At 46.2% G+C, this 13613-nt stretch overlaps 1 protein-coding gene across 5 annotated transcripts in view; it reads right to left on the bottom strand.

The window, feature by feature from the left end:
- The window catches only part of fynb (FYN proto-oncogene, Src family tyrosine kinase b), an 83734-nt gene that overhangs the window by 20334 nt on the left and 49787 nt on the right, over positions 1–13613 (bottom strand). For all 5 annotated transcript variants that reach the window (XM_071201874.1, XM_034075695.2, XM_034075692.2 and 2 more), the window contains 2 exons: positions 12683–12779; positions 78–176 (listed from right to left, as the gene is read on the bottom strand). In XM_071201874.1, the coding sequence (XP_071057975.1) occupies positions 78–176; positions 12683–12779 (196 nt within the window). The remainder of the gene's footprint in view (positions 1–77; positions 177–12682; positions 12780–13613) is intronic.

The following is a 13613-nucleotide window of genomic DNA, read 5'->3' as shown; positions in this document are numbered from 1 at the left end:
ACACACACACACACACACACACACACACACACACACACACACACACACACACACACACACACACACACACAACTCACTCCTCAGCCTGGATGGAGTCCACTGGAGCCACGTAGTTACTGGGAATGTAGCCACTGCCCCCGCTGGTGAGCGAGCGAGCATCCCACCAGTCCCCTTCACTGAGAGAGAGAGAGAGAGGGAGAGGGGGAGAGGGAGAGAGAATTAACAGAAGAAGAATAATACACTTCATTTTATCAGCAGACAAGATCAATGCCATTCACCCAATCAAACTGCTGCTGTGTAAACCAGAAGGAAAGAGCAGCTGCCATCATGAACTGTAACTCCACATCTGAGCCGGCTCCATTTCCTTTCTTTTCAAAGCTGGACAGACAGAATGTGAACAGGACACATGGTGGTAGTCCAAGGTCTATGCCGTGACTGTTTCTAAACAGCTGGTCACAGCATTGTGCTTTAACAGAGATATCTTACTGTTTAACTCAGCCAGGAACGAGAGAAGTAACAGGTGCTGCTGGTAGAAACAGGCATCACTTTGGAGCAGCCATGCTTCCAGGCGTGATGCTGAGCTCAGGCCGTCCTGACTGCAGCTCTGCGCTCCAGCAGCTCTCACTCAGAGCACAGACATGTGTTCCAGTAACTGGTCAGATCTATGCATCCTAAGGGAGATGAACGTTTTAGCGAACAGGTGAATGGACAATATGAACTTAACAGGTGCTATTTAAGTTCAGTGGACTATTTCTATCTTTTTGAATATTTAATTTGGCCACAGGCTCGCTGTCCACATGCTAGGCTAACCACATCCTGAATCCTAACAACATGTGTTCTCCTGTCACTATTGTTACAAAACACAGCTTAAGTGAAACACACTAACGAGGTTTACTATTGTTGATCATGTTGTGTTAGCCTCTGCAGCGCTCCTGTGTAAGGGTTGTGATGAACTGAAGCTGAGCTGCTTTTAAACATGGGTGACAGCTTAATGTCTCAAAGGTGAAACAGGGCAGACCTCACAGCCGTGAGTGTCTCTCTGATGTCCCCGGTGTGTCTCTTCCTCACTAACCAGCAGCTCTGTGGGCCCATCCAGACCTCACAGCCGTGAGTGTCTCTCTGATGTCCCCGGTGTGTCTCTTCCTCACTAACCAGCTGCTCTGTGGGCCCATCCAGACCTCACAGCCGTGAGTGTCTCTCTGATGTCCCCGGTGTGTCTCTTCCTCACTAACCAGCTGCTCTGTGGGCCCATCCAGACCTCACAGCCGTGAGTGTCTCTCTGATGTCCCCGGTGTGTCTCTTCCTCACCAACCAGCAGCTCTGTGGGCCCATCCAGACCTCACAGCCGTGAGTGTCTCTCTGATGTCCCCGGTGTGTCTCTTCCTCACCAACCAGCAGCTCTGTGGGCCCATCCAGACCTCACAGCCGTGAGTGTCTCTCTGATGTCCCCGGTGTGTCTCTTCCTCACTAACCAGCTGCTCTGTGGGCCCATCCAGACCTCACATCGCCTCAGACTCTCTCAAACACTCATCTTCCATCCATCCCACATTTCTCACTGTTCCTCCTTTTCATCCTTTCATATTTTCAAACTGCATTCCAAAAGACCCTCACATCTCCATTTCCAAAGCAAACATTCAGTCTGTCAGTCTGTCAGCCTCACAGACATCAGATATATGATCCATGATCTGCCACCATATGGATCATCGAGTTATTTAAAACAGGAAAAGGGTGTTCCATGTGTATCCGTGTGTTATCACAGTGCTACAAACATGTGTACTTGTCCTTTGTCCTCTCTTTATTTGCCCCTCTCTTCTTCACATGCCTCAGCATCCAGCTGCCCTGGGGACAGCAGTCGTGGTTACACATCTTTACCAATGTTTACACATTAACGCACAATTACATCCCTGCTCTGACGTTTCCCTGTGACTCATCGTACCGCTTGTTTCTATCACATCCCTGAGGCTCCAGGGGGGGGGGTCTTTGGTGTGTGACAGGGATGCTAAAAGCAGAGGAGGACCCCTCCATAACAACTGGCTTTCTTAACGAGAGAAAAGTATGCAGGAGTGAGAGAATGTGTTTGCTGAGTGAGATGTGTTGGTGGAGCGAGACATCAACACGGGGCGGGGCGGCCTGCGTCTGAGCGAGACATCAACACGGGGCGGGGCGGCCTGCGTCTGAGCGAGACATCAACACGGGGCGGGGCGGCCTGCGTCTGAGCGAGACATCAACACGGGGCGGGGCGGCCTGCGTCTGAGCGAGACATCAACACGGGGCGGGGCGGCCTGCGTCTGAGCGAGACATCAACACGGGGCGGGGCGGCCTGCGTCTGAGCGAGACATCAACACGGGGCGGGGCGGCCTGCGTCTAAGCGAGACATCAACACGGGGCGGGGCGGCCTGCGTCTGTCCCGCTGCCTCTTTTGTCTCCTCCTAGAAACAACTCTGCTCTGCCACAAAACACAGAGGAACAACCAGAGTAAACAGAGAGCCCGCCTCCTGTCTCCTCTGCCCCACTGAATGCTGGGTAGAGAATAATTAGACACAGGACTGGGATGACTGACAGGAGGCACACTGTGTTTATTCACAGCCTGCAGTCCCAACAATGACAATTTCATTTACAAACAGTAGACTCACACCCAGGAGCTGTGTCCTGACAAAGCTTCACAATACATGCGCTGAATTCAGGGCATTTCAAACATGAGGGATGGAGACCTGTTTCCTGGAGGGACCGCAGCCTCGTGGCTCTCTAGTGGCCCTGCATCACTCACTTCCTGCCAGCTCTGATGGGCTCTGCCACCTGTGTCCAGCAGGGGGCAGTGTGGCGGGCTGGAAGAGGCAGTGAGGCCTGGGCAGGAGGTGGAAGTGAGAGAGGCTGCGTTTCACTTCGGTTAAATAGAGGCTTCTCAATACTCAAATTTCCCCTCCTCGACTCCTCGACTCCTCGGTCCTCCGGTAGTGACCCGGAAATGAATTTCAGCGCGCCATTTTGAAGGACGTCTCATTTCTCTAAATGCACACCGAGGACCGAGGATCGAGCGTCGAGGAGGCTCTCTGGAGGAGCTATAACCGAGGATACACTGATGGTTCCTCCACGGCTCCTCCGCGGATGCATTTCCGGGAACGGTGGAGGCGTGACGCACGGCCGGACTTATCTCAGCCAATGACAGCTCTGCATGCATCCCCTGGATATTATTTTAGAAACTGCTCTCATCGCAACGCGATGTTTACAGTGAGAACAGCTGTGAGGCCCTGCAGAAAGCAGAGCAGTGTGTAAAATAAATATCACTCAGTATAACAGACCTACTCTCTTTATTTGATTTAGTTTAGTAGATATATACAAACAAAGAGTCGATATTTTTCTAAAACCATTTAGTGCTTCACATAATAAAATACACAACGGCTGTAGCCTGATTATGCTTTAGGAGCTGTAGGTGTGTGTGGTACAGTGTGTGTGTGTGTGTGTGTGTGTGTGTGTGTGTGTGTGTGTGTGTGTGTGTGTGTGTGTGTGTGTGTGTGTGTGTGTGTGTGTGTGTGTGTGTGTGTGTGTGTGTGTGTGTGTGTGTGTGGTACAGTGTGTAGGTGTGTCCTGTACAGTGTGTAGGTGTGTGTGTGGTACAGTGTGTGCGCAGATGCGGCGGACAGACAGGTCTTAGTTGGTTTGGTGTCCTCTGCTTACTTTTAATACTTGCAAATACAACTTTTGGCCCGTAATTTCAATTCCCCATTTCAGCGACCAGAGAGAGGGGGGGGATATATCCAGTCTCTGATTGTGTTACGTTATTATGAGAGTGCTCTCATACTTTAAATTGCATATATTTATATAAATATATTTGTGTGTGTGTGTCCGCATCTGTAGCCTGTTATTGTCTCATTATACCGCACTCTCAATTAATTCAAGGTAAATATGTGGGGGAACAATGTTCAGCTGATCTAACAGAGATTATAAAATATGACAAAACACTCGACAGCTGATGCAGCTGTTGCCACGTAATAATGAACGGACGTCGCTTTAATATGACCGCTCAGAGGAGAGGAGTTCTCATTTCTTTAAACGTCTGCTGCTTCCCCTCCTCTCTCCTCGGTTCCCCTCCTCGGTCCTCCGCTCGCATCTCCTGTGGGCGGGACTAAGTCTCGAGGAGGGGAGTCGAGGAGGGGAAATTTGAGTATTGAGAAGCCTCTAATGTGTCACTGACAGATGTCACTAGTCTCATCCCAATACCCCTCCTCGACTCCTCCTTTCCCTCACTCGCGTCCCTTCCTTGCGTCTTAGCTCCGCCTCCGTGAGATGCGAGCGAGAGACACGAGGAGGTGACGCGAGGACAGAGGAGTCCTCAGGTATTCATTGGGATGTCCTCGTTCACTCAAACGTCAAACTGAATAACCCCTTAGAACCGGCCCATTTGTTGTTAAATATTTATTTAAATGAATGAATCTTTCTCTTGTTAGTCAAGGAATTCAATGTATGATGGTTGGTCCTGCTATTGTGTTCCGTTGTGGTGTAAAATGTAGCCTACATTTAAATACAAATATAATGATAGTAATGTGAAAGCCTTTACTCTGAAAATGTGTGTCCTGTAGATCCCCACATTCACCACAAACCCACATTCAGGACTGTGCATTTTAAATAATTTAACTCAAACACAAAATAATACAAAAAGAATTGTTATTTATCAAGATCTAGCCATTTATGAAATAGCTTTCTTAATAGCTATGTTTTAGTGACGTTCACAATCATTAAACATGACTTAAATTGTTAGTATAAATTTAAAAAATGAATTGCACATAATAATTCCCACGGAGCTCTGAGCACTTAGACATTTATGCGACGCTTTTCCACTCATCTTCCAGTTGTCGGTTTTCCTCTGTTGAAATGGACCAGCTGTGGGGGCGGGGCTTTTATACGCGAGTAGTGAAAACACTAGGGCTGAAGTCGAATAGTCCATTTAGCTTAGGAACCTTCCTAACCGAGTGAAATGACCCGGAAGTCCCTCAGTGGCAGCCATGATAAGTGCCGTTCCAATTCTCCAAATGAAAGGAAAGGAGGTTTCAAACTTCCTTTATAACCTCCTTTAGCTTAGGAACCACTGGACCTCCCTTACCGAAAGGAGAGGAGAAAATGCTGCCCCACAATGCCTTGCAACCGCAGCATTTGCCATCACTCAACAGTCGGCCGTTCACGGAAACAACCGATTATGACCGAGAAATGATATCATGAAAGTTACGGTGCTTATTAAGCATTTTAAAACGTAAGTGGTAAGTTGCCAAAGTGTTTTGTTCTGAACGTTCATCAGTATTATAATCAAAAAGAGAAATATGAACGTTAGTTTTTACTGAAATGATCAAATAAAGTCAACATTTCACGGTCTTCACTGAGCTGTGTGGAGTGTGTTCAACTTCTAAAAGATGTTTGAATGGTGATATACACAGTGATAGATGTTAAGGACTAACGTTTATAATAAATACATCTGTATTGATTTTAAGATCTTTAGTTCATGCAATCATACGTATTGGGATCATTGGTATTAATGTGGACCGGAGGGAGAGGGTGACGAGCATAAGTTTCACTTTCCTTTTTTATTTCAATTCCAACTTTGGTCATGAAGAATATGTTTCTCTGTTGTCCACGTTCATAAAGCAAAGCAGCAGCATCAGAGCACGGTGCAGAGTCTCTAGATGAGTTTACAGCAGTCCCTCGTTCTTATTGAACATCCATGTTGTAGTCCGCTGTATAGAAAACTGTAGTTTCCATAGTTTCCCCAGCAGACGCACATTCATGACGTCCGCTGGCACATCATAAACACGTCGGATAGTGAAAGTGCATTCGGATTCTCTAAAGTACCGCAGTCTCTTCTCCTAAGTCCTTTTGAATTCTCCTATCCACTATCCCTTAACCCCGTGACGTTTCACTCAGAGGTCAAGGAATAGATGATAGGGTTAGAACTTAGGAGCTGATCTTTGAACTATTCGACTGCAGCCCGGGCTTGCGTTCCGATAATCCAAAAATCAGCTCCTAAATTCTAACCCTATCATAAGATAAAGGAGGTTATAAAGGAAGTTTGAAACCTCCTTTCCTTTCATTTGGAGAATTGGAACGCCACTTATCATGGCTGCCAGTGACGTACTTCCGGGTCAGTTCACTTGATTAGGAAGGTTCCTAAGCTAAATGGACTATTGGAACGCAACCTAGGCTTGTTTGAGACAAGCGAGACCTGCGCAGTTGCGATCAACGTCTTGCTAGTGCGTTGCATGATGGTTAGTCATTTTGTCCGACTTGCTCTGGAGGCTCGCCTACATGAGACGTTGAAATCTCGCGGGACAAAGACGCAGCCTTGAGAGCGCTCATTAGTGGGTTTTACCCCGTGCTGCTGATGAAGCTCTCCAATTGGCTCAGCAAAAGTTTGTTGTTGTTTTGTGTCAGTTTTACGTCACTACTTCCATTCACATTTTTCATCATTGTTCCACAATGTTTATCATCATGAAATGAATATCTATATATTTTATACTATACTTGCACTGCTTACCGTTTTCATACTTTATATATCTTAGCATATTCATACACACTGTTCATACTGCTCACAGGCTGCTGTGTATATCTAGTGTATTCATACACACTGTTCATACTGCTCTCAGGCTGCTGTGTGTATCTAGTGTATTAATACACACTGTTCATACTGCTCACAGGCTGCGGTGTATATCTAGTGTATTCATACACACTGTTCATACTGCTCACAGGCTGCTGTGTATATCTAGTGTATTCATACACACTGTTCATACTGCTCACAGGCTGCGGTGTATATCTAGTGTATTCATTCACACTGTTCATACTGCTCACAGGCTGCTGTGTATATCTAGTGTATTCATACACAATGTTCATACCGCTCACAGACTGCTGTGTATATCTAGTGTATTCATACACACTGTTCATACTGCTCACAGGCTGCTGTGTATATCTAGTGTATTCATACACACTGTTCATACTGCTCTCAGCCTGCTGTGTATATCTAGTGTATTCATACACACTGTTCATACTGCTCACAGGCTGCTGTGTATATCTAGTGTATTCATACACACTGTTCAGACTGCTCACAGGCTGCTGTGTATATCTAGTGTATTCATACACACTGTTCATACTGCTCACAGGCTGCTGTGTATATCTCGTGCAGGGGTCTCCAACCTTTTTTAGGATGAGGGCTACTTTCAAAAAATAAAACAAGTCGTGAGCTACTTTTACTCCTCTTTTTTTTGTTATTTGCAGTGTATATATTAACACATTTTAACATTATTATATGCTTACCTTTAACCTTTGTGTGCTGTTTGGATCTGTGGGACCCGTTTTCAGTGTTTACTAAAATAAAATGTATGCAATTTAATTATTTTAATATGCTTTATTTGGGGGTGGACCTCACATCATCTAGGGGGGTCCGGGGGCATACAAAGATCTTTTGTTTTAATGTTGAAGTGAAATGCATCAATCTGGTGCACTTTGAGCACAACATGAATGTATGGATACAGCTCTCAACACTCAGATGAAAGGGATATGTATACTTTTCAATAATTCAAAAATCTTTAGAATATGATCACAACCAATAACAAATCAATTTTAAACTGTTTTTTTTTTACTGTCCTATAGGACACATTGGAATGATTTCTTACTTTATATTTTACAACTATATTAAATAGATAAAGGTGTGCTCTCTCTAGCTCTCTCTCTCTCCCTCTGTCTCGCTCGCTCACAGAGGCTGTGTGCTCCTCCGTGGCGATGACAGCTTGCGTTAAAAAATAATAATAAACATATTTGTAAAGTGGGGACGCAAACGGGATCGAAAACTGTACCCAGTGGAAATTACGCCATGCGTATGTATGCGTCAAGTGCAATAAATATATGCAAGTTGCAACACACACAGGGTACAACTCTGCCCCTCATGTGTTGTATAGGCTGGCACGACTGGGCTGTTCAATGGGGCTGATGTGTTGTGTAGATTCTGCCAGAAGGAACATCTGCGGTCAAACTCCTTATGAAGCGGGGAGGTGCCAGTGCCACATTGCTTTTCTTCCCGACTGCAAAGCTGGTCCCGCAAATCAAGCAAGAACGTGATTGGTCGATATTCATTGTGGGGGTGGAGGGAGGAGGGGTGTTACATAGATATAGAGTTGTAGTAAGTAGATAGAGTTCACGATGATTGAGGTTTCGTTTATGCATTGGGTAGATTCTTTTAATTACATTTCCTTTTTTTTGTGTGTATTTTTTACATTTTGGATTTGCTTGGCGAGCTATTTATTGAGGGCTTGCGAGCTACTGGTAGCTCGTGATCGACGTGTTGGAGACCCCTGATCTAGTGTATTCATACACACTGTTCATACTGCTCACAGGCTGATATCTAGTGTATTCATACCCCTCACTGTTTATTCATCATTCAATTCATTCTATATTTTATTCTGTAGATTGTGTACATTACTTTTCACTTTACTGCTTGTTGCACCTGGTTAGAAGCTAAACTGCATTTCGTTGTCTCAGTACCTGTAATCTGTGCAATAACAATAAAGTTGAATCTAATCTTGAGCAGGAACAAATGTATTTACTGAGTACATATCTGACATTAACGATTAAACACATGTGTGCATTCTTTATAAATGCAAACCGAGTCAAGCCGACTCCGGAGGTGGTGGTATGTACCTTAAAGTTGTTTGCAATCCGCCAAAAAACCGAGAGAAGAAGACGAAGCCGACTCCGAGCTGTCCGACTTCAGGCGAGCTTTTTGAGACCTCCCCCGGCTGCGATCGGCTATTCTCGTCTACTTTCGAGGCGAGCCGCAATGCGTCTCAAACAAGCCTACTTCCACGTAGTCTACTCTCGTGTATCCTCCCTTTCGTCTCCTCCCGCACCCCTCCTCCCGCACCCCTCCTCCCGCACCCCTCCTCCCTCACCCCTCCTTGACTCCTCCGTGTGCATTTCAGCTATTGGGACTAGGGATGGGAACGATTCATCGAATATTCGAATATTCGAAATTATTCAGGTTTTTTTTTTTTTTTTGGGAGTGATGCCTAAGTTGATTACATATTATCAAATTGAATAATTCAATATATATATATATACACGACAGTGCCATAGCTAAATGTGTTAGGTGACGTCTAACGGAGCCTACACACGGCGGCGTGCGTTGCCGCTTGGCGGTGGGCGTGTCTTGAGCTTGGGGAGTCAACGCGAGCAACCCGACCAACAACCAACCACATGAATGTCCCGCCCCTGACATACAAAGCAAAGCATTCATGCTACATCCATGCTGGCTAAATATACTGTCTATGTTTGCTAGCTGTCCATTCAAACGAAGTACACTGGATATAAACTCCCCAAACAGGCGAAAACCTACCAGTTTCACCCACTGTCTCTGCCACCTCCCCCCATGCCTGGCTCCTCCGGTTTGTATCCCTGTATGTAAAGAGGGACTGGTCATAGAGTACCGGGTGATTCCCTACCGCGACAATGATTTTCTCCTCCATTTTTTGACATATGGGAAATAACTGCGGTCTGGCTCTCCCAACATACACGCGGTTTGATTGGCTACTGCTTGTACTGTCAGATTTGCATACGCTGGATTTGATTGGCTGACGCCTCCGTCGAGGCGGCAAAAGTAGAACATTGCTCTACTTTTGCAGCGAGCACCGCGAGAGAAGTTACGCTTTGCTCCCACAATGCAGTTCGGCGAATCGTGACGTCACCCCATTCAAAGTGAATGGGCAGAAGCGTTGAAGCGGCAACGCACGCCGCCGTGTGTAGGGGCCGTAAAGGTGTGTGTTGCTCCGCTCACCGGCCCCTCACAGCGGGCAGAGCTGCAGGTGCTGATCTCTCTCTCTCTCGCGTCCGGTTATACTTCACTCGCGTTTATGTCCAAATCCATCATATCTAGCTAGTTCTAGCCAATTATATGGCTGCTGCCCCTCCCTCACGCAGACCCAAACCTCATCTTAGGCCCAAATATGGCGCAAATGAGCTCCGCAGCCGTTGCGAGGTTCCGGCGCTAACAGTTCATGTGCATGCTCCCCCGCCCCCTGTCAACACTCGTGAGTCGTGACACATGAGTGGCCAGCCTAAACAACAATAAGCGCTGCTTGGCAACCGTGTGTGGCGGCAAAGTACATAGACATTTTTACTGGAGAGATTTAGTTTTGCCGGTATTCAACATATTTTACCAGTCATAGTCCGGTAATTATTTACACTCTAAGAAGAGTCCTACACAACAGACATGGCGTCAAAAAGGAGTAATGTGTGGAAATATTTCGACCAGGTTAGTGAGTGCGGTGTAGAGTGCAAACTATGCCGAATTAAACCTATATATACATGCTATACCTTGCTATACCCGCAACCTCCGTTCCAGCTGAGAGGGTCTTCTCTACAGCTGGCCTGATTGTGAATCACCTCCACACATGAAAGCTGCCTAGCTGTCAAACTGTGATCACCAGTTCAATACATTTGAAAAATTCGACTTGGTTTCTACACTTATTTGAACATGTATGTAGTTATTTCCAAAAATCATTGAAAAAAAATTGGGTACAAAAAAAAAATGTTTGAATATTTTTTTTGTACACAATATATTTTTTTAGGATATGTACATTTCGAATATTCGAATATACATTTGCTTTCAAATTCCCATCCCTAATTGGGACGTCCTTCAAAATGGCGTGTCTTGATCGATTTCCGGGTCAAGTCTCGGAGGAGGGGTACTGGGATGAGGCTGTCACTACCCGATCTGCTCCCCTGCCCGATCTGTACTGTGCATGTGCGAGATGGTCCGCCATATTTGATAACTACATACGGCAACTCTAATAGGACACTTGACACAGTGGCATTTGGCAAAGCAGAAAAAGAACACTCAAAAACCCGACAATATTAATCTGAACGAGAGAGATGAGTTATTGTTATTACAACGTGACTTCACCATTATTTAACAACTCCTTTTATTGGGTCCTTTTATTGGGTTAAGTACATTGTCAGAATAAGTGAGAAATGGATTTAACTTCTGTTGGACAGCCATCATACATACTGAATAAATATTGACTGTGAATGTATGCAATATGTATGGCATTCATAATTTATATCTAATTACATTAACTGTGAATGTCCTTCATTTTATTTCAAATAAAATAAAACAAAAGATTTTTGTATAGATATTTGAAACGTTTATGACTCGCGCATGCACGATGCACATCGGAGCCGTCTAGACGTCAAATGTGCCGCATGTTGTCCAATATGGCGGACCATGTCGCACATGCGCAGTGCAGATCGGGCAGGGGTGCAGATCTGCCGAAATGACAATAAATGAAAATGTAAAACGAAAAAAGCGATCATGAAAATGTTTCCCTAATTTTGCTCTCAAAGTGCACCAGATTGATGCTTTTAACTTCAACATTTAAAAAAAAATCTCACCCACATTGAGGATGCTTCCTCCGCACATTATTTATTCCATGCGTCAAGTCAGGCAAATTGGGTCAAAATGTTATTGCATCAAAGATCTGTTAACATTAAAATCACTAAATATATGCTGTAACTATTTTGCTCAAGGTAACTCAAGGGCTCAGGTAATGTGATTACTATATGAATAATGGTCCAAAATAACATTAAATGCATAGGGTTTTTAGTTAAGTAACATACTTTCGTCGCCGACCGGCCGATAAATGCCGCGCGTTAAGTGGGCCTGTCTGTCAATTAATCCCCGGGCCACTTTTTCCACATGTTTGTAACTAAGTGAAACATGAATTGAAACAAAACACGGTATAAACTGAGGAGTGACTCTCATGTGTTTTCTTCACTCCGCTGGGAAACTGCTCTCATGTCAAGAAGCATCAGATCAGTGCATGCACTGCAGCGTCCAATCAGTGAGCGATACACAGTAAGGGGGCGGGGCGAGTGTCTGAGGATTTCACCGAAGGACGGTCTGGTGGTTCCTCGGTTATAGCTCCTCCATTATCGCTCCTCGGTCCTCCGGCAGAAATAAGGCCATTGGGACGCTACTCAAGATGGCGCAGACAAATCAACTTGCGGTGAGACCGAGACCGAGGAGCGAGGAAATGAAAAATAAGAGAAGTGAAACGCAGCCAGAGAGAGGAGGGGAGAAGATGCAGCTATCTCTGAGCTGGAGGAGGAGGAGGAGGAGGAGGAGGAGGAGGAGGAGGAGGAGGAGGAGGAGGAGGAGGAGGAGGAGGAGCTGGAGCTGTAATGACAGTGTGTTCCTAATGTGGCTGAGGCCCAGCGGGGGCTGAGGTGTGTGGAGGAATGTGCCGCTGGCTGGGACAGGAAGTAGACGGGTGTGGTGAGGAGGAAGACAGCCTGGCTGTGCCAAAGGTGATCGTGCAGTAGGGGGGTGTCGGGGTCTGAGACTCTGTACCTTTGTGTGAAAGCACAGTTTGTTGGAACACATCCAGAGATGAACTAGAATGGACTCAGCAATACAGCCAGCGGAGTGTGTGCCCTTCATGTCTTTAGCCCTCTGGATTCCTCCTCTCAGGCTCACGGCTAACCTCATGTTTAGAAACAGCTGACTCAATATTCCAAATCAATACAAATAGAATAAAGACAGAAAATGAAAGAAAGCTGTGTTTTCTGTCTCATTTCTGATGAAGGATTCCTGGATATAAGTCTCTCTCCCCCCCCCCCCCCAGCAGAGAGATGAGCAGCTGCAGAGACTTACGTGCTGTTGATGATCTGGAAGCGTTCTCCTTTCCTGAAGCTGAGGTCGTCCTCTGACCGCGCCTCGTAGTCATAAAGTGCCACAAAGAGGGTGACTCCTGCAGGGGGAGGAACACAGGGTCAGCACTCGGCACTTTAGCAGGAGGAGGAAAAGCTCACAAAACGTGGACCTGAGCGTGCACGGCTGCAGTCTGAGGACATGTGGAGCAGTCTGAGGACATGTGGAGCATTATGAGGACATGTGGAGCAGTCTGAGGACATGTGGAGCAGTCTGAGGACATGTGGAGCAGTCTGAGAACATGTGCAGCATTCTGAGGACATGTGGAGCAGTCTGAGGACATGTGGAGCAGTCTGAGGACATGTGCAGCATTCTGAGGACATGTGGAGCAGTCTGAGGACATGTGCAGCAGTCTGAGGACATGTGGAGCAGTCTGAGGACATGTGGAGCAGTCTGAGGACATCTGGAGCAGTCTGAGAACATGTGCAGCATTCTCAGGACATGTGGAGCAGTCTGAGGACATGTGCAGCAGTCTGAGGACATGTGGAGCAGTCTGAGAACATGTGCAGCATTCTGAGGACATGTGGAGCAGTCTGAGGACATGTGGACATGTGGAGCAATCTGAGGACATGTGGAGCAGTCTGAGGACATGTGGACATGTGGAGCAATCTGAGGACATGTGGAGTAGTCTGAGGACATGTGGAGCAGTCTGAGGATACGTGGACATAAGGACATGTGGAGCAGTCTGAGGACATGTGGAGCAGTCTGAGGATACGTGGACATAAGGACATGTGGAGCAGTCTGAGGACATGTGGACATGTGGAGCAATCTGAGGACATGTGGAGCAGTCTGAGGACATGTGGAGCAATCTGAGGTCATGTGGACATATCTGAGGACATGTGGAGCAATCTGAGGACATGTGGACATATCTGAG

This window comes from Pseudochaenichthys georgianus, chromosome 24 (assembly GCF_902827115.2).
Source record: "Pseudochaenichthys georgianus chromosome 24, fPseGeo1.2, whole genome shotgun sequence".
Classification (NCBI taxonomy): Eukaryota; Metazoa; Chordata; class Actinopteri; order Perciformes; family Channichthyidae; genus Pseudochaenichthys; species Pseudochaenichthys georgianus.
Note: the sequence above shows the minus strand (reverse complement) of the source record. Positions and strands in the feature narration are given on the sequence as shown.